The sequence below is a fragment of the Dreissena polymorpha genome, chromosome 16 (genome assembly GCF_020536995.1).
Source record: "Dreissena polymorpha isolate Duluth1 chromosome 16, UMN_Dpol_1.0, whole genome shotgun sequence".
Lineage (NCBI taxonomy): Eukaryota > Metazoa > Mollusca > Bivalvia > Myida > Dreissenidae > Dreissena > Dreissena polymorpha.
The window spans coordinates 34,743,729-34,763,546 of record NC_068370.1 but is presented as its reverse complement, the minus strand read 5'-3'; the positions used below and the strand labels follow the sequence as shown (position 1 = coordinate 34,763,546).

The 19,818-nt window shown below is 34.6% G+C and overlaps 3 protein-coding genes across 11 annotated transcripts in view; 2 read left to right on the top strand and 1 right to left on the bottom strand.

Moving 5' to 3' along the window:
- The window catches only part of LOC127862116 (kelch-like protein 21), a 167,450-nt gene that overhangs the window by 91,050 nt on the left and 56,582 nt on the right, over window positions 1-19,818 (bottom strand). The window lies entirely within an intron of this gene.
- On the top strand, window positions 1,398-4,270 carry LOC127862114 (uncharacterized). The gene is made up of 2 exons (XM_052401101.1): window positions 1,398-1,736; window positions 2,035-4,270. Exons 1-2 carry the CDS (start codon window positions 1,575-1,577, stop codon window positions 4,228-4,230), a joined length of 2,358 nt encoding a protein of 785 aa, XP_052257061.1. The 5' UTR covers window positions 1,398-1,574; the 3' UTR covers window positions 4,231-4,270.
- LOC127862117 (uncharacterized) lies at window positions 4,370-9,570 on the top strand. Its single transcript, XM_052401105.1, has 2 exons — window positions 4,370-5,342; window positions 6,019-9,570. The coding sequence occupies exons 1-2, from the start codon at window positions 4,631-4,633 to the stop codon at window positions 6,408-6,410; spliced, it is 1,104 nt and encodes a 367-aa protein (XP_052257065.1). The 5' UTR covers window positions 4,370-4,630; the 3' UTR covers window positions 6,411-9,570.

Genomic DNA, 19,818 nt, shown 5'->3' with positions numbered 1-19,818 from the left:
AAAAAACCTACCTTAGTTTAATGCGTTTGTTTGCTCGAAACTCCATTTTTCCAACTTACTTTCACTAAATGATATAAATACCGAGTGTATGATTTTTAAACAGCGCAACCGGGGAACTGTTATAAGCCTGGATACACACTCGATTGTAATTTGGTCAAGATTTGTGTATATTTTGTGCATGCCACAAACCCGCTAATTGGAAAAGGCGTTGGATTTCTAATTTAAATGGACAGTTTGGTATTTCATACACGTAGATTAGAGATTTTCGCCTAAAACCAACCGGGGAATTGCCCGGTTGGTAGGTGTTCCCCGGTTTGTTGGTGTGTATTCATACGATTTTCCCCGGTTGGTAGGATTTACAAACTCACACACACACACACACACACACACACACACACACACACACACACACACACACACACACACACACACACACACACACACACACACACACACACACACACACACACACACACACACACACACACACACGCACGCACGCACGCACGCACGCACGCACGCACGCACGCACGCACGCACGCACGCACGCACGCACGCACGCACGCACGCACGCACGCACGCACGCACGCACGCACGCACGCACGCACGCACGCACGCACGCACGCACGCACGCACGCACGCACGCACGCACGCACGCACGCACGCACGCACGCACGCACGCACGCACGCACGCACGCACGCACGCACGCACGCACGCACGCACGCACGCACGCACGCACGCACGCACGCACGCACGCACGCACGCACGCACGCACGCGCGCGCGCGCACGCGCGCGCGCACGCACGCACGCACACGCACACACACAGTTTTCCCGTAAAATTGAAGGCCAAATAGACTTTAAGCAAACATTTGAATAATTCAGAGTTGCTATAGCTTAGGTGCATTAGTAACTTAATAAAAGTATGATCTTTAAATCATCCGTAATACATTTTGTTGGAAAGATATAAAGTGTAAAGGTCTTGCCGGTATTGCAAATAGTTGAATTAGAATAAACGAAATACTTGTGAAAATAAATCAAGCGGCCGAATATACAGCAACAGTGGATAGCTTTTTTCTCACAAAAATGTTATTTAAGGTAAAAACAGACCTGTGTTATATTATAGACGTACAATATAAAGAGATATACACTATTTCAACGTTAAAAAATTACCAAACAATGTGCTAGACTACAAACGTGTTTTTAAATAAATTATTCTGAGAAAAACATATTTACAACATAGAATACTACTATTTTTCTGACATAAAGAGGTAAATGTGACCACTGAGGTGAGAAGTGATCGAAATTCAATACGTTCTATTTAAACCCTCAAGAGTATTTAATCTGTCCTTGAGATTTTCTAAAAATATCTATTCCAAGATTGTTTCGATTCAACTATTGATCGCAGGTTTTCCCAACGGACATTTTGACACATCATCCTGCATTGGTTTGTCTACCCGTAATTATGTTTAACCCTTTCATAAACTGAAGAAAATACAAACACGTATGAGTAATTACTTATCTAAGTGTTCGGTTTTTATTTGATTTGCTAGTTGTGTTGTTATTGAGGACATAATGGCGACTGTTGAAAGTGCTGACGATCATTCCGAGTCATTGACAACGGACGAAGGCAACAGTGGGGAACTCCTACGTTTGGCTAAAAAACTGGACTCGAAGTTGTCGATAGCTATTCAGCAAACGCTGGCAATAGTGCCAATACATAACACACTTCTACAAGTAAGTTTTATTTATAAAATAAGTATAATTATAATTTCTTAATTTACTACCCTTATAAATTAATCACATAAATGTACGTGTTGCCTATGATGCGCCGCAAACATGTCAACAATTATGTGTATGCTAAACAATAATGTGTGAAAAACAAGAATGACACGTGTTTTCAAGAACGAAAATACTACTCATGCAGGTACCGGTCAAACTATGCTAAATTGCATCTAATAAAAAAAACTACGTAAACTAAATAAATAGATATTAATCATTGGGTAATACAATTGCGACCTTTTGTGATTTGCAGGGGTTTTCTGAACTCAAATTAGTTGCAGTCGGGAGTACACAAGATGGATCTAAGGTGAATACCCCATTTGACGCTGGTGACGTGGATATTCTACTTACTGCAACAAAGAAGCTCTTATCGGAGTCCTTGTTTCTGTATGTCAAGGATCATCCGGCATCCCTTTGGGTACTTGGTATGAACGGAGAACATAAGACGTATTTTGAAGATATTAGATCTACTTTGATTGAAGGTCAGTGTGTCCCAGTGTCTGCGCTGAGACACATAAAAAAGGAATACGAGGAAACCTTAAAAGTCAACATCAAAAGGAAATTTCAACATGGTGCATTCACTTCAGAAGCTAGAATTAATACCATTGAAAGATCAAAAGTGGGTTACAAATATGAATCAAGGCCGACGGAAGGCACGGAAGACAAATCAGTTGAATTCCATAAGTGTCTTTCCGCAGACATTGTTCCAGCTTTTTCGTTTGAAGGATGGCCATTTACAGCAAAAGAATGGATCAACAGAAAAAGAGAATGGCCACCTGAGGATATCGTCAAGAAGGTTACTGAAACGGGCTGTCAGATTGTTGCTAAGCAGCCCTTAGACACGGGAACAGATCTAGCTAGAATTCCTGACTTTATCGAACGATACATCAAAGTCGAGAACCAAGTCGTCAACGCTTGTGATAAACAAAATGTCACCACTTTATATGACAGAAAAATAGACAAGTCAATGGTTGAAAATTCAACAGACAAAGCTGAAGGCAATTCAGATGTAGAAAGCGCAAAAGATGGATATTTTCGTTTGTCATTTTCTCAGTGCGAACTTGTCCTTGCCAAAAGCCTGACAAAGCTGCAAGTTTTATGTTGGCGTGTCTTAAAAGCCTACCAGAAAGCTTACTTCGACACTCCGCCGCAAGTTTTAACATCATATCACTGGAAAACAGTGGTCTTCTGGGTAGTAGAAGAGACGCCCCCAACCTTCTGGAAAGAAGACAATATACTGGAGGCTGTTTTTAAAATGCTTGATAAGATGATAAATTTTCTCAAAAACGGTTTTATACCTCTATACTTTGTGCGAAATCAAAACTTAATAACGGCGACAAGCGAAAATGCGATAAAACAAGCTCTAGTCCAGGTAAACCACATCAGAAAAAGGCCAATTGAAAGTCTTCAATGGTTTCTTGACAACCCTCCAAAACCCGACAGTCCAGAAGTTAGTGTACAACCTGCGCGCGCCGATTCAAAACCATTTACTCTGCTTGATTTTTTTGATGAACACTTTAATGACTCGAATGCAGACTTGTTCAGCAGCTACGAAAAGGACGTTATAGAACTTATGAGAGACGTTCTGTCACAAGCAAATAATCGAGGGCCTATGCAAACCGAAGAAAACACCCAAGTTACAAAATCCGCTGAAAATACGTCAACAAGCCACAACTCCACAACAGAAACAGGTGGTGACAGCATGGACATCAACGTAAAGCAATTGTTTCAAAAAAACTTACGCGGACTGACAGATTCATCAAAGCAAAACGACACATCGAATGCAAATCAAGGCCGCTACGCAAAACCTGGAAGTGAGATGTCAAACCTCGAATCCGTACTGGAGAAGGCACTTGGGGCGCTTGTCGGTTTGATGAAACATAATCCAAACAATCAAGCAAGCGCATCTAGCGAGTCACCAAGTCCTTCCCGAGAGCTTGGATATTTATCATTTCTTATTGTTGTGTTTTTGATAGCTAAATGCATGTGTGGAAAAGAAGCTGATCCAGAGTTTGGCAGGGCGCTTGTCGGTTTGAAGAAACATAATCCAAACAATCAAGCAAGCGCATCTAGCGATTTACCAAGTCCTATCGATTTTGGGAGCCTGATGGCCAATATGAAAAAGTTTATTGATGAAATTCCTAATTTGCAAACGACTGATAAAAAGAACGACGAAACTAGCAAAGGTTCCGATTGTGAAACTGCAATGGCAGGGGAAAGTTCGATGATGATGAGTGGCGGAGAAAGAAGTAAAGCTGACCTAGAGTCTGGCCAGAATCTTGTCGAATTGATGAACCAGAACCAAAACATTCAAGCAAGTGCATCTAGCGATACGCCAACTCCGTTCCGTATGGAAAAATCGATTAAGGATATGATTGATTTGCCACCGACTGATAAACAGAACGACGAAACTAGCAAAGGTTCTCTTTGTGAAATTGAATTAGATTGATAATAATTTCGTTCCAAATTTCTCAACCCCCTATCCCCCTTTTTAAACATCTAATAAATTACCACACCCCAAATTTACGATGATACATACCATTACCTAAACAATATTCAACATAAACGTCCATATTGTTTGAATAATAACATGCTCGCATTATCCTTTTTTTACTTTAGAACATGTAGAGATTCTACCACGGATACCACTCTGTGCACGGGAATATCTGCGAGACTTATTATCAACCCACGGAAGAAAGTCAGAGAAACTTAAGTCCGAATGTAAAACAATTTGTGAGAGGATACGTTGTGTTTACGGAGTTTTAGACGTTTATCCTGCATTTCATGATGATGACAAGACACATGTTGTTTTTGTCGTTTCGCACACTAATGAAAATATAAAACAAGATATGGAAAAAGCATTTACTGGTTCAGACAAAATCGATTACGTTACCAAGGCGGTGGACTGTTTACAATCGTCTAATGTAGATGAAATAGGCGATATACCAGAAGAATACCAAGAAAGGTTGCGTTTATGCATTCGTAAAATCTCGAAGGGCTTGTACGTAAAACATAAGCGACTGTCTTTCATTGAAGGATGCACAATTAACTTGAACAGTACATATGAACCGCGGTTATTATTGTATGTTCACGCTAAAGGTTGCATACCTATTGATGAAGATCCATTTGACAAGTCCTATGAAGCTATCCGTGTATCTGTTCGGGAAGGATCATTTGTACAATTGACGAACCGTTCCTATGAAATACATGAAAATGTTCGCATGGGCTGTTCAATTGAACGTAAATGTGAATTAAAAGGCACACTTGGTGTTTTTTTTAAACATAGCACGTACGGCCTTTGTGGCATCACATGTGCTCACGTATTAATGGACGATCATGAGTTGGGTTCTGTAATAGGTAACGCTGGAAACGTTCAACTCGTAGTAGACGATTATGTTGTTTTTCAGCCTGAAAAGCCAAATGATATAGGCATAGTGAAAGAGATATTTGTCAAAGAATACGTCGATGAAAAGTCCGGTTTTGAAATTGCAATTATTCAGTTACAGAAAAGACATCCCGTTTGTGGACGATTTCCCGCTCCGGAAAAACCTCCTGATTATGGTAAACGTTACGTTCACATTAACGAATGTGTTTGTCACATTTCTTATCATCAACAGATAATCTACTAATTTTCTAACATGAAAACATATAGATACAGGCTATGTTCGTCAAACACACTAATTAGTACGGTATGTGTTTAATTGAAATGGAACCACTGTCATTTTAAAAGTTTGTTAACAAACACACGTACATAACACATCATTCATTAACAATCTTAACATGAAATCTTGTGAATACTCACGTTGCCAATTGTTGTGTTAAATCTTCATGAAACGTTTTTAGAACATTTGTTTTGATGATAATTGTACCAAGATCATAAACTGTCCCGTGTCATTAAAAAGCAATGCTACAAGAAGTCGGGGAAGTTTTTTATAAAGCTATAGTGAAATCTTATGAACACTATAAGTCATTTTTGCCAAATCAGCATAAAACTTAATAGAAACGTGTCATCTTAGCAGGAATCAAAAATGTTTCCGTGTTAAAAAGCAATGTCATAAGCCGCTGTTGTTTTACAAACATTACAAACGCCTTGTTAACCATTTTAGTTCCATAGGTTCCGGGGTGAGCGACCCAGGGACATTTTCCGTCTTGTTTTATAGTTTGTGTCGCATTTCATCTTTCATAGGGTAATGCAAATTGATGCGTATGCACCTATATGTTTTTTTTTGTTTTTCAGATTATGAATTTACATCCGGAAGGGTACTTGACAAAGACAAAGAAAACCTCAGGGGTACATGCTGGAAATTTGGCGGTGTAACTGGATATACTAGTGGCGAAATCCTTCAATCGAAATCGCTTAACTCACATGTAATACGTAATCCGATCACTAATGACCCGATCTATACATTGTATGATCAAATTGTGGTGCGTTCCAGTGATGCAAATAAGCCGTTCGCTGTCCGTGGGGATTCCGGTGGGCCAGTTTTTTTTAACGACTGCAGTGGTGAAGTTTTTTGTATCGGACTGATTGAAGGTGGTATTCCTGGTCTTAACAAAACCTTGGTTACACCAATTGGAAGCATTATGCGTGCCGTGAACGTATCCTCTCTCCAATCGTTTAGTCCATGAAAAAAATTATACCACAATAGGTGTATCTCAGCGTATGACGAACTTGAATGGTTTCAGACTTGATATGTTATCAAAAGAAAGAATGATTAAATAATATTCCGTTCAAAGCTTGAGTCACCTTGATAAAATTACCTCAAAAGGTGAAACAAAATGTATACATAAGTTCATCGACCTATCGTCAGTTTATAGTTCATTCAAATCGACGTTTGTATGGTGGCATGCAGTATATAATCCTCAAAGTGCCATTGAAATTCCAATAACAAATACTAACTAATATATTATATATCGTCGTATTATATAAATAATTGTAAAGTACTTATTCTTAAACGTGCACCTTTTGCTTTAAATATCGAGATGTTTCGTGTATAATGGCATTGATTTGCCCTTACGTAGTTGTATTTTGATTTGTAAATTTGATTTTGAAACACAGTTATTGCGCTTGAAACAATCGCGTTTGGGTTATAATGTGTAGCAGTTAGTTCAAAAGTGCCTGACGAAAGATACTATTACAGTCGTGCCAATTCGTATCATACGCGTATTGGACCGTCGACCTCTTCATGTAATGTGGTGAAAGCTTCTGTTCAAATGATATCTCCAACGAGTTCGACACTGTGTCAAGTAGGATAAGAACTAAATAAAAAGCGTTTAAAGACTCCAGAGGCCACATTTGCTGCTTTTGTTAATGGAACAGTTTTACTTTGACATTTATGCGAGGGGGACTGAAGTTGCAAACGCCCTGTATTTTCGAAGGGAAAACATTTTAGGCACATCCGAAACTTGTGTCTGGTTAAATTTAATATGTAAAGTGCTTCGCCGTATTTTCTATAAAGCATGCTATGTTGGGTGCAGATTCGAGTTTATTGCAACCTTTTATTTGCCTAAAAATACATATATTCTGAGAATTACGCTAAATTTGTTGTACGCTTGTGCAGTAAAGTTTAGTTTTATTATGTCATTATTATGTAACATTAACTATATTATGTAATTTTTCATAACACAGATTTTTCATAATTGACATAACTGTTTTAGTCATTAGCACTTATGATAAGCCTATCAACTAAGAGATAGTTGAAAGAAAGACAACCTGTACATAATGTTGCTGTATTTATCTCCCTTGTTTAACCTGACTCAGATTCCCTAATCTTTTTTTAGTTCAGCTCTGGAATTTGTTAGACCCCTTGGTTTCAAAACACTTAAAGGGTAAATACTTCAAAATGCATATTTCTCTAGTATAATGACATTTTTGGCTAAGTTGTAATATCTTGTGTAAATCTGTTCTTATTGTTTTGGCAAATTAGTTATCAGTTTGTAGCAAATTAATATATAATGGGAACTATTACTGATAAGCCATCTTTGAGAAAACCTCTGCAGACTTCCCCAGAGCTTAGATATTTATCATTGATTATTGTTGTGTTTTTGATAGCTAAATGCATGTGTAGCTTGCATATTTGAATAGAGGTATGTTGTTTATGTTCAATTTAAATAATTGTGTTGATTTGAGTGTTTTTACTATGTTTTTAGTCTATGAGTAGAGATTATATTTTTAACCAATCAAAACAACAACCAGTAATGGACCTTTTCTTTCTTGTTACCTTAACTCGGTTGGTTTTTACCCAGAAGCACAATAAACAAGTATATGAAACTTTTATTTCAAATACTGAAAAACCTACAAGTGAAACTAAATGGAATGGAATATTTAGTAATATAAACTGGAAGTATGTGCATAGTTTTGTTTTTAAAATATCCAGAGATACTTATATACAATGGTTACATACTAGAATAATACATAGAATCTTAGGAACTAAATCATTGCTATATAAAATGAAAATTGTTGATGATAATATATGCACATTTTGTAACAATCATGAGGAAACTTTAACTCATCTTTTCTGGAGCTGTGAGCACATCCAAACCATTGTTCAATATGTTACAAATGTATTGAATATAAATAATGTCAATATGACAACACTCTCTTGCCAGGACATGCTTTTAGGAATCTGTACAGAAAAAATGAATCCTATCAATATATTGCTCCTTGAAATTAAAAGGTTTATTTTTATGTGTAAACGAACAAATACAATCCCAAATGTTCCAGGACTTAAGAGATCTCTACTATTATCATGGGAAATCCAAAAACAGACGACTCGCCAAAATAATATATTCCCAAATTGGTCAGTTGTAAGAATATTCGTTGAATGAACCCAAGCCAATATAATTGAATGTTACAAAATATGTACTACTTAATATACATTTAAAGCACACAGGTGTCACACCTTTTTTTTCCATCTCTCTTATTTTTTATCATATTTGTATAATTGCAATGTTTTTCTTTATAAACCTACAAGATTGTTAAAAATGATATGTGTTATTTGTGCATATAATTTTATTATAATACAATGAATTATTGTGGTATGATTTTAACAATGTCTGTCTGAAAATATTAACCCATATTTGTGCTACTAACACATAATCTGTTGTACGGTATGGAGCAGGATGGCCTCGACCTGAACCTATGGACGAGGTAAATAGAGTCTCTTTCACAAAAAAAAAAATTTAATCAATCAAAATGTCTGTTATTGGACTGTTCTGTGGGAAAATGGACTGTTCTGCCAGTGCTCTCAGAACTGGATAAAATAAGCTGTTTTGGCCGATTCAGTCACTTCTTGATGTTTTCTTCAAAAGGTAAAAGGTGGGAAATTATATAAATAAATAATAAATTAAACTCTAAATTATTGCAAGACCAGCATCAAGACATTTCGGCATTATTTTCCAAATTGTTCTCATTAATTAGGTAATTTTATTTGGCATTTTCTAAATTAGAAAGACTCTTGATTGAAATAACTTTTGTAAACTCTTCTTATTTGTTACATTTGAGTCACTGAAGTTTTCCACTCTTTATAAATTGTTTTCTTTAGATTAAATAAGACTTATTTTCGAAACTTAATTTTTGAAGCAACTTCTAGACTAACAGTAGCTAATGTTTATATCAGTTTTTAACAGATTGTGAACTTCTTTTTACATTCATTAAGGTAATTTCTGTATTTTGTTTATTTTAACGATACTTAGATTCTTTAGACTTGGCTTGTACCTGTTCTGAATTTTCTGTCATTGTTCTTTATTTTCCTAGTTCTTAGAATTAAAGTTAGTTATTTTCGTTAAAGCTGCTTTGGTTTTCACTTACAGATTAATTCTTTAAGTGAATTCAGGCGTATCTGACTAGAAGCCTTTAGTTAATGGAATTACAACCAGTCAGTGGTGTCATCCTGACCGGAAGTAAGCGTTTTTTAATTAGACTCGATAAATATTTCCGTGGTACATAAGTGCTCACAAAGTTACATAACTCGTAACCGTCCCTTGACCGGTTCACTTGCGTAAGCGAACAAGACCGCACTACAACAGTTGGAACATATAATGTTGACACATATGTGACAGAGTTGTACTTTTATTAGTGATCTTCAAGTTAGACCATCAAGGAGGCCATGTGATTAGTCTGCACAAGCCACACTTGAATGCAGGTCTTCATTTGCACATTCATAACAGTGTGGAGCTATAGGCTACTCGACGTACAAATTGGACCCTGAATTTATTCTTTGGCGCGACAGAACGTTTCATTTAGAACGAAATAATAATCATTAAATATTAACTACGTATTTGTGGTACGTATTGTAAGTATGCACATATGTTTATGTTTACGTAATATGTACCGTTAAACACTCAACAATTAAAAAGAAATATTTTATTATGCCCCCCTTCGATGAAGAGGGGGTATATTGCTTAGCACATGTCTGTCGGTAGGTCGGTCGGTCTGTCGGTCCGTCCACCAGGTGGTTTCCGGATGATAACACAAGAATAAGTTTTTAGGGGCAAGTGGTTGCATATGCATGCATTATTTGACCCGCCTCGTTGTTTTAAAGGAATAGGACGCGAGCTATCGATTAAGGGGCAAAAACTAAAAAAATGTTGTTTGAAAGTATGTCGAAGATTTATTCGGGTTGACAAACGGACTGGAAATATTGCTTGGTTATCGACCGACTGTGAGTTGACAGCTGGACAGATTTTTTTGAAGTTAACTTTTTTTGAAAGGTTGTCCAATTGCCCATAGGAGGATCAAGGGATGCTTTGGACCAAAGGTAATTTTGACATTGTTGCGGCCCTCGAAGACAGGTCTATGATAAATTCTAGTTAATGACCCTGTTATGATTCCAATATCAGATGGTGGGGATTTTTTTTCATGGCTCTTTGTCATTTTTTTCTCATTAAACATGATTTTATATATTTATTTGAATATATTGGGCTCCTAAAAAAAATACTATCCAGGGTACGTTACTTCCACCTGTGTTCCGACTGTGTCGGCAACTGAACATACAACATCGTATAAGATCTTTTCTATAATGTCTTTCTTAACATTCAACTTCGGCTCACTTTGCGTACAATATGTTAAAAGCGTGTTTTTGCACGCTTTGACGTTTTTAAGAACGCTCTCTGGTCGCCGCCATTGTTTTTTGACATATAGACCAGTTGAATGTTATTGTTTACATTCGGAATTTTCTGCGCATGCGCACTCACTGGTTGGCAAAAATACTGGTTAAAGTAACGTAAAACATGTATAAAGGGCTCTTGTTCAGTCAAAAAATTGGTAATAAGACCATAATAAACATTAAAACTCTTAAAAGATAGTGCAAATATATCATTTTTAGTACCAAAAAGATGTATGTACACAAATCAAATTTCCTCGTCATAAAAATACGTAGTTATTGTTTCATATTTGATGTTATGCGTAGTTGTTCTTTCACTCATGTGAATAGTCTTAGTAATAACAAACACAAATGTGCGCTATACTCTTTAATGATGTTACTACGTTAGTTGCTCAAGTGAGACTGGCTTATCAGCTCACTGTACAATGTAATAGTAAGGTTATTCAAGCATGCAGCTATCTATAGTCTGTATCTAGTTACACTATGCAACAGTTATAAGCATAGAGTAAACGTGATCGGAAGACTAAATACTGGCAATTCCACAAAACAAAACAATAAATTAGCCGTATTTTTTCTGATAGTAAGACTTAAAAAATTATATTTTAACAATTATAAAAATGTATTAATTTCATTATAATTGTAAGTGGTGTGGATAGTGTTATTTTTCATCAGTGATCGATAGCGTCAAAGGTGCATTAAATATAATTCAAAGCCCTAAAAAGCGTAATACATTACAATTTTAAAATATTGTGGTGATTTTCTTTTACATTAAATGACAATATTAATACAATTTAGCATACAAACGGAAAACCCCTGCATATTATGCAAATTGAACTGTCTGTGCATGTATATTGAAATCTCTTTACTAGTAATAGGGAGTGATAAAACTGTAGCATTTTATGATAAATGCATATATTTAATTTATTTAACGCAATTATGTTTTACCCTATTGTGATTGCTTTTGTTCATGGTGGTGTTTCTTACACTGCAGTAATGTACAATCTTTACACGTAATAGCTGAGTTTACTTTTGCCGGTACCAGTTAAATACCTTACTTGCGTAGCAGTAAAATTGCACAATATTTTGAATGTATAGTTATTAAACAATGTTTTATTATGATTAAAATGCCTAATAAATATATCCATTTCCGACAAATGTCTTCATTTGTTTAATGTTAAAATATTTTATTAAAGCACTGTTCAGTATTTTAGCTTTAAAATTTGGCTTAAATGACAGCTCATTATGCCAAGACATGAGATGGAGGTATCGTAACTTGTGTTTAATGACCAGACAATCGTCTGCCACATGTGGTTTATTCAGAGACTAAAGTTTAGGTCCCTGGGTTTTACTTTATGACACCATGTTTTCTTTGTAATTTCCGGACAATATCCGATCATAACGAGATAATCGGTTTTTGATGAACAGAGATGCAATTAAACACCGGGATATAAAAGCTGCAACTAAGAGTGTCAAAATAAGTGTGAACAATTAAATAAAACAATTCAATTCAATTCAATAGTTTATTGGCAATCCGGCATTCTGCCTTTGGCCAAGAACATATATACAAACAAGATGTGGCCAAGACAGGGAATCATACAATATACCATATATCCTATTTAAGTATAAACAGATATATCAAACAAGCAAAACACGTGTGCATAATAACAAATGACATATAAGACTATGCAATACATTAATGTGTGAAAACATGCAATTATACATCCGCTAAACGGTTTAATTTCTCAGATCTAATTTTAAAAGCTTCTGTCAAAAGTTTTGCCATAGTTTTGACTTTTAGAACATTTGTGCAAGACATCATTGATATGTATTTACTTATTGTAGGCCAGGATGTCCTGATATTATGTTTTATACGCAATTCGTTATATAATGGACAACAAAGTAAAAAGTGATATTCAGATTCGCATACATTTTGATTACAAAGTTTACACTTCTCGGTATAAACTATTATATCTTCCAACTTCTATTTCAAGACAATGTGCACTTAATCTAAATTTGCTCATTAAAATTCTGGAGTTTTCATTGGATAAACAATCAAGGTATTTTTCATATTCGAAGTTTTTTTTTTTGATTTTAAGTAGAATTCCATTTTCGGCTGTAAAGATAATGTATCACTCCATTCTTGCATAAATTGGTCTTTTTGACGTTGAGTTACCTTGTATTCAATATCGTCTGTTAATTCAGGAGTATCAAGCATATAGCCAAAGCCAAGGTTGTCTAAACTTAATTTTAAAGCCTTACACCATAGGTTATTTTTCGTACAATTTTAATTGGTTAAAATATGCATCTGTTCCGTAAACACTTGATATAATACTGAATTCTGATTACTTACAATTTTCATCCAATAACGCAAAGCCCTTAGTTTGGCTATAACAGATAAAGGAAATCTTCCTAATTCACTTAGAACAGCATAGTTAGAAGTAGATTGTTTTACACGGAGAATATTTTTGCAAAATTTGTAATGCAATTTATCAATATCAGAGATATCATAGATGCCCCAAACTTCAGAACCATACAAGATGATTGGCGCTACTAGTGAATCAAACAGCGATAGTTTGGTTTTGACATCTAATTTTACACGGCTAAAAATAGATAAAAGATGATGATAAGCTCTAAGGGCTTGTTCATTTAATATTTTTACAGTATGGGACATATAACCAGTGTAATAGAATTTTATACCCAGGTACACAAAATTATCGACTATCTCAATGAACTCGTTATTAATTAACCATGAATAGCTGCACCTACTTTTAAGTTTTTCAAATATGCAAATTTTCGTTTTATTTACATTTATTTTAAGACCCCACTTAGTAGAGTAAAGGTAAATATCGTTAAGTTGGTTCTGAAGGCTTACTGGGTTAGTAGTAAATATTACAATATCATTAGCAAATAACATCATAAAAACAGATAGCAAATGCAAATCATCATTTGAAAAATTTTGAACATCAATACAATCTTTAATATCATCGATAAACAGAATAAAAAGTAGAGGTGACAGAGGTTCTCCTTGTTTAACACCAAGAGAAACGTCAAAGAAGTCGGAATAAGACATATCCTTACTGTTTTTTATACATGATTTAACTTTTGCATATATACATTTTATCATTGTTATCATTTTGCAGCTAAGACCTGATTCAATCAATTTTATCCATAATGCTTCGTGGATAACTGTATCGAATCAATAACATTAGTCAAGGGAATTTATGTAATGTGTAACAAGGTAAGTTTTTTCAGACATAAAGGTTCAAATCAGTTACCTTATGTTGCGTACAGAAAATAGACCTTTTGGTTGTTTGTTTTCATCCATGTTTTTGTTTTTTTCATTAAATTTAATTTATTCTGAAAGAATTTCAATTTCTGAGATTTGTTTAAGCTAAAAATGGTCGCGAAGAAGTGCCAAGTAGAGAGAATTTTTGTGGTAACCACATATCGAGCTCTTAGATTGTGTTCCACTCCCGAGTTCGTTGTGACAGACACGTAGATAACAGAGACTGGAAAGTCGCCCAATTTATATAATAAAGCGTGCCGAGTTCTCACCCGTTACGGGATTTCGCGAGACTTTAAGAAAAATATAGACGACGCCATTTTGTTTGCGAAGCGGGTAAATTTTTCCTTATATGGCTATGGTAAAAACATGTCAACACTCTAAGTCACATTTATAGTCCAATCGCCATGATGAAAAATTATTATGTGATCATGGTTTTTCTTCAGCAATATTAATATCCTGCCTCAAACGATAATGGCTCTTATGCATTAGCTTACATGTTTGTTGCCTGCATAACTGCAGAATATTAGCTGTTTTCTTCCAATATGTTATTTGTTATATCAACAACTTGCTTAATATGTGTTATGTTTAATAAATTGCTCAATTTTTGTTATGCAAGGTGTATTGATATTTGTTCATGAAATATGAAGTTTTGATGAAATATTAAACTGTAAAAACTATGTTCATGCATTCTTTTATTGCACCGACTAAAATTGTTACTACAGAGGTTTATGAAGAGACTTTATCACATAAATGGTTGCATAGGCTCCTCTGTAGAAGCCGGGACACATGCCTTTTACTTAATCATAATGTACATAAGAGGACATACTTTTTAAGTTTAGATGATGCTTTTTTACAACAATCGGAATCCATATGTTCTTTTCATTAACTTTGCATTCTGGGCACTCATACACAACTGACTGAGTAAAGTCCTGAACAAATTAACTATCATAATATTCATCATAATTCAATATCACAATATTCATCATAATCGGTATACCTAGAAGTAAATCCAGATTTAAATCCTCGTCATCCCATGGCACAATATCTGTTTCAGACATTGTGAAAAGACACAGAAAAGTAACTTCATAACTGGATCGATATGCTTAATTACGGAGAATGGCACAGTATACGGGTCTGAAGATTTCTACACATGTACTCTAGGTGGTAATGTTATAATTGGTAAAATCGTGCATTAAATTTAGCGGTCATTAAAGAGAACAATGAACACAAACAGTCGATTAGAGCAGACCAAGAATAGATTCTCTCCATATGAAGACGAATTTGTTCAGAGCTTTATTCAAATTATACTACACGTAAATGGCAGTCGGATTTATCAAATTTAAACACTGCAATTAAAATGAAAAACAAAAATCTAATTTGAACAACCAATTATTAGTTGTTTGTCGTAAGATTATAATCGCTTCTTTATTTGAATTTATCGTATTTCAAAGGCCATCATTAAAGGGATCTTTTCACGCTTTGGTAAATTGACAAAATTGAAAAAAGTTGTTTCAGATTCGCAAATTTTCGTTTTAGTTATGATATAAGTGAAGAAACAGTAATACTGAACATTTACCATGCTCTAATATAGCCATTATATGCATCTTTTGACGATTTTAAAACCTAAAAATTATAAAGCGTTGCAACGCGAAACGATTGAATAATTTGGAGAGTTCTGTTTTTGTCGTTAAATTGTGTGCAACTACGAAGATTGCTTATATAACGTATAAAATACGTCAAGTACGTGTACTCGGCGGAATAGCTCAGCAGGCTAGAGCGTTTTTACTTCAGAATTCTGGCAGGACTCCAGGGGTCACTGGTTCGAAACCTGCTCCGGGCAATGTTCTTTTCCTTTTTTTAATTTTATTCTAGATTTTTTACTGGAGCTTTTACGATCAAATGTTTACATTTATCAATATAAAGCATTTAATGAATAAGTTAAAAAATGCCAAAATCTGTGAAAAGGCCCCTTTAAATACCGGTTATCATGGTGTGTGTTTTTTCAAACTGGAGGCGAATAAAATCGCTAAATACATCAATGCGGCATGTGATTTATTTTAATTGACACATTACAATTGTGTCTTAGTACCGCATACATTCTCATATTAATAATACATAAAAGTTTATTTGTTTCAAATCGCAAAAACTGAAACGCGAAAGCGTGTTTCAGCAATGTTGATAGGCGTGTTAACTACCGTGGCAACCGACAAACAGTTGAGCGCTTATCTCGCCGAAACCCGCGACGGGCGAGAGTTTACCGATATTTGGCGACCTGCTTATCTCTGTTATCTACGTCTCTGGTTGTGAGTAAAAACGAATAATAACAACAATATAAACGTTCCAAAGATGCATGCCCTTGCATGCTAATGTTTTATATAGACATAATTAGTAAAAATATATTTTATATGTGCATGATTATCATTAAAAACGATGATTTTGTTAATCTTCTCTATATGCGCTTATATGAATACACCCATTTTTGTCAACCAGTGGGCGGAGTTTAAACTGTGCAGGTGCGCGTGACGTCACTCGTCAACTGGTCTATAGACTGTACACGCCGCTTTTATTGGAAAAAATGCGCTTTGTTAAACAAACCCGATAGCGTTCTATATAAGCACCGAAAAGATCTTTAATACGCGAACAGAACTCAATAAAAATCGATACGAACCGATGTAGAAATAATATTCGTAACTTGATTTTGTAATGCTTAATGGTACGACAAGATTTCAAAATAAATACGTAACGGACTTGAAAATAATTCGTAATTACGAAAATACGACCCTTATCTGGAGCTCTGGAAACCGAAAGGATCAGGGGTTCAATAGTTGGTGTGTAACATGTTATTGTTTTCTTCTTCTAGGTGTGATCAAATCATACATTTGGAGTAAAAAATAACCCGTCCTTGTTCAGGGACCTATACAAATTTGTTTGTATAGGTCCCTGCCTTGTTTCACATGATTAATATTTACTTATATAATAAAGAGCTTAAACAATCTTATTCTCTCAAAACGCATAGTTTAGGAGATTTTTTTTGTATGTGGCATTGTTTGGTGGTAATCTTCGTAGTTTTTGTATTGTGTCCATTGGCTTCACATTAGCCCCAACAAAATATTGAGGTAAAAATCACAATATACCTAGAAACCTAGATTTATTTCATTGAACATTTTCTTAAGTGAAAGCCGTATAAAGAATCAAATAGTACATGTAGCAAGGATTTAAATTGTTCAAGTAGAATTACTCTGCTGACTGTATATAATTTACTCGCAATATTAATTATATATAGAAAACATCTTTTGAACTATGTAATTGTATATTTTTAAAATAGTATTTTATTTTAATAATTTCGTAAAAGACTCACAGTATTATCAAAATAAAATGGTGTAAACTTTTGCACATATTATTTTGTTCCTCTCTTATTCACAGTTTAAGTTCAAATAAAAATTTCTATGAAATGTGTTGTCTGTATTATTTGAAGGAGAAACAGAAATGACATTTTCTTGGATATATAATTAACAGAGAGAGCTATATAAATATGAAGATAATAATAACCCTTGGAACAAATACATAGAGCCAATTGGTCACATTTATCAACAAAGCCTGAGGTGTGATAAATTTACTTGCATTTCTTGCGGTACAAATCCTGCAGTATGAAAACATTATGTACAGTTGATAGAACATCATATTTCGGCTAAATAATAACTCATTTTTGGTTTAAACATATTTATTCAGTAATGTGTTTTACAACATAATGTACAAGCATCTAAAGTTTATAGGATTGGAACGATAGCTAGGCTAGTAGGGTTCCTTTCCTCAATGGTATATTTACAAAACATAGTGGCGGTATTTGCATTCTAAACACAAATCATTTGAATAATCATTCGAGTTTAAACATGTTTATATGTATAATTGGAACCAACATTGCTAAAATATGTTGAGACCATGTAGTAAGAAAAAGCATATTGCTGGTGTGATTATGATCGAAGAAATTGATTGTGAAAACAAATGTTAAAAAATAAAATAAACTCATTTTTGAAAAATACATTAAGATGTATTTCTGATTTACAAAACTGATCAAATAATTAAGAAATAATTTCCATTTACTTTTTCATGACATTTTGAAAGTCAAAACTTTGGTTTCGTCTGTAGAAATTCAATAGAATGAACTGATCCAAACAAAGGGACGTAACTAGGTCAAAAGGTACCGGAAAAATGGTTAAAATGTTGATGTAAAAATAGTTATACAGTTAAATATATGAAAAAAAAAAGTTTTGTTTTAAGTTAATGAAGAATAATAAGCATGTTAATTTGCTACCGTGTCAAGAAAAATAATTAAAACTTTCTTGTGACTTTGACGCACATACGAACATCCGGACCCAATGTTATTTTCTTCAGAAGCTGTCTTGCATACTTTTTTTCTGAATAAAGAATATATATGGGTGGGTGGGTGGGGTCTGAATAAAGAATATATATGGGTGGGTGGGTGGGTGGGTGGGGAATGGGATTATTGATGCAAGTACCTGTGGTTCAGCCCTCATGTTCATTATAAAGAAACGTAAAGTAGTACTTCGTGGACATTTTCGGGATGTTGATTTTTATCTATAAAAATATTACAGGATCTACATTTTAAAAAATACGCATATTTATTAAACCTACCCAAAACTTTTTAACACACCGAAAGTTATCGATGGGGACACCTCTGCATCATCTGCAAAATCTATAATTATTTTTAATTTCGTATCACATAATATGGGCAAGATGTCAACAATGGTGTTCTGAAGAATAACTTTTCTAATTGAAATTGTTTCTGCTCCGTTTTTAATTAATTTGATTTTAAAATATGCTACATATGTCTCGTTGTTGTTAATGTCCGCCATTTCGAAAATGCAATAAAAAAATCATTTGTTAAATACTCACCAATTGACTAATAGCGTGTGGTATTGGCTGCAATAGTCAATGAAAATCGCTGACGCTTTACAAGTCGACTTCGCACAACGAAACAACCCATATTATCAACAAATTTTGAACAACACTTTCGGCAATCTGCGTATATTTTTTTCTACTTTTGGATAAAATACCAGGTCGGCGGGAGAAATTTAAATAAAAATAACGAAAGTGACTTTTATTTTTATTTGTCGAAAAATCGGGTCGGGCGCTCCCGTAAAACAAAAAAGAACAAAAATGCTGGCCTAAAAATAAAAAGCACAATGTATATTTATTTCGCATTTTGTAGAGGACTAAAAAAAATTTTCTTAAATATTTAGCATTAATTGAAACTTTGAGAAGACTAAACATGTGCAAGTTTATTAAATTGTTATCGAAATTGAGAATGTCCCAAAATTGATTTATCCGCAAGTGAAGATACGTTTAAGTCAAATCAAGTAATTTCATATCTTTATCATATGTATATCATGTACTTTATAAAGCACTGTCTTGTGTTTGTGTGGCAAATAAAACTGTCTACTCCACTTCCGAGCGCGTTTTGTTATACATTTATAAAATCATGATTTAGGTCTTGCTTACTTCGGATGTAATAGAACCATTCAAAAGGCCTCGTTCACTTTTTCAAGGGTCAGTGAATCATTAAATTGGTAGATTTAAAGCATGGAAATGTATAGCTCTACCATAATAAAAATAACATTATGAATGA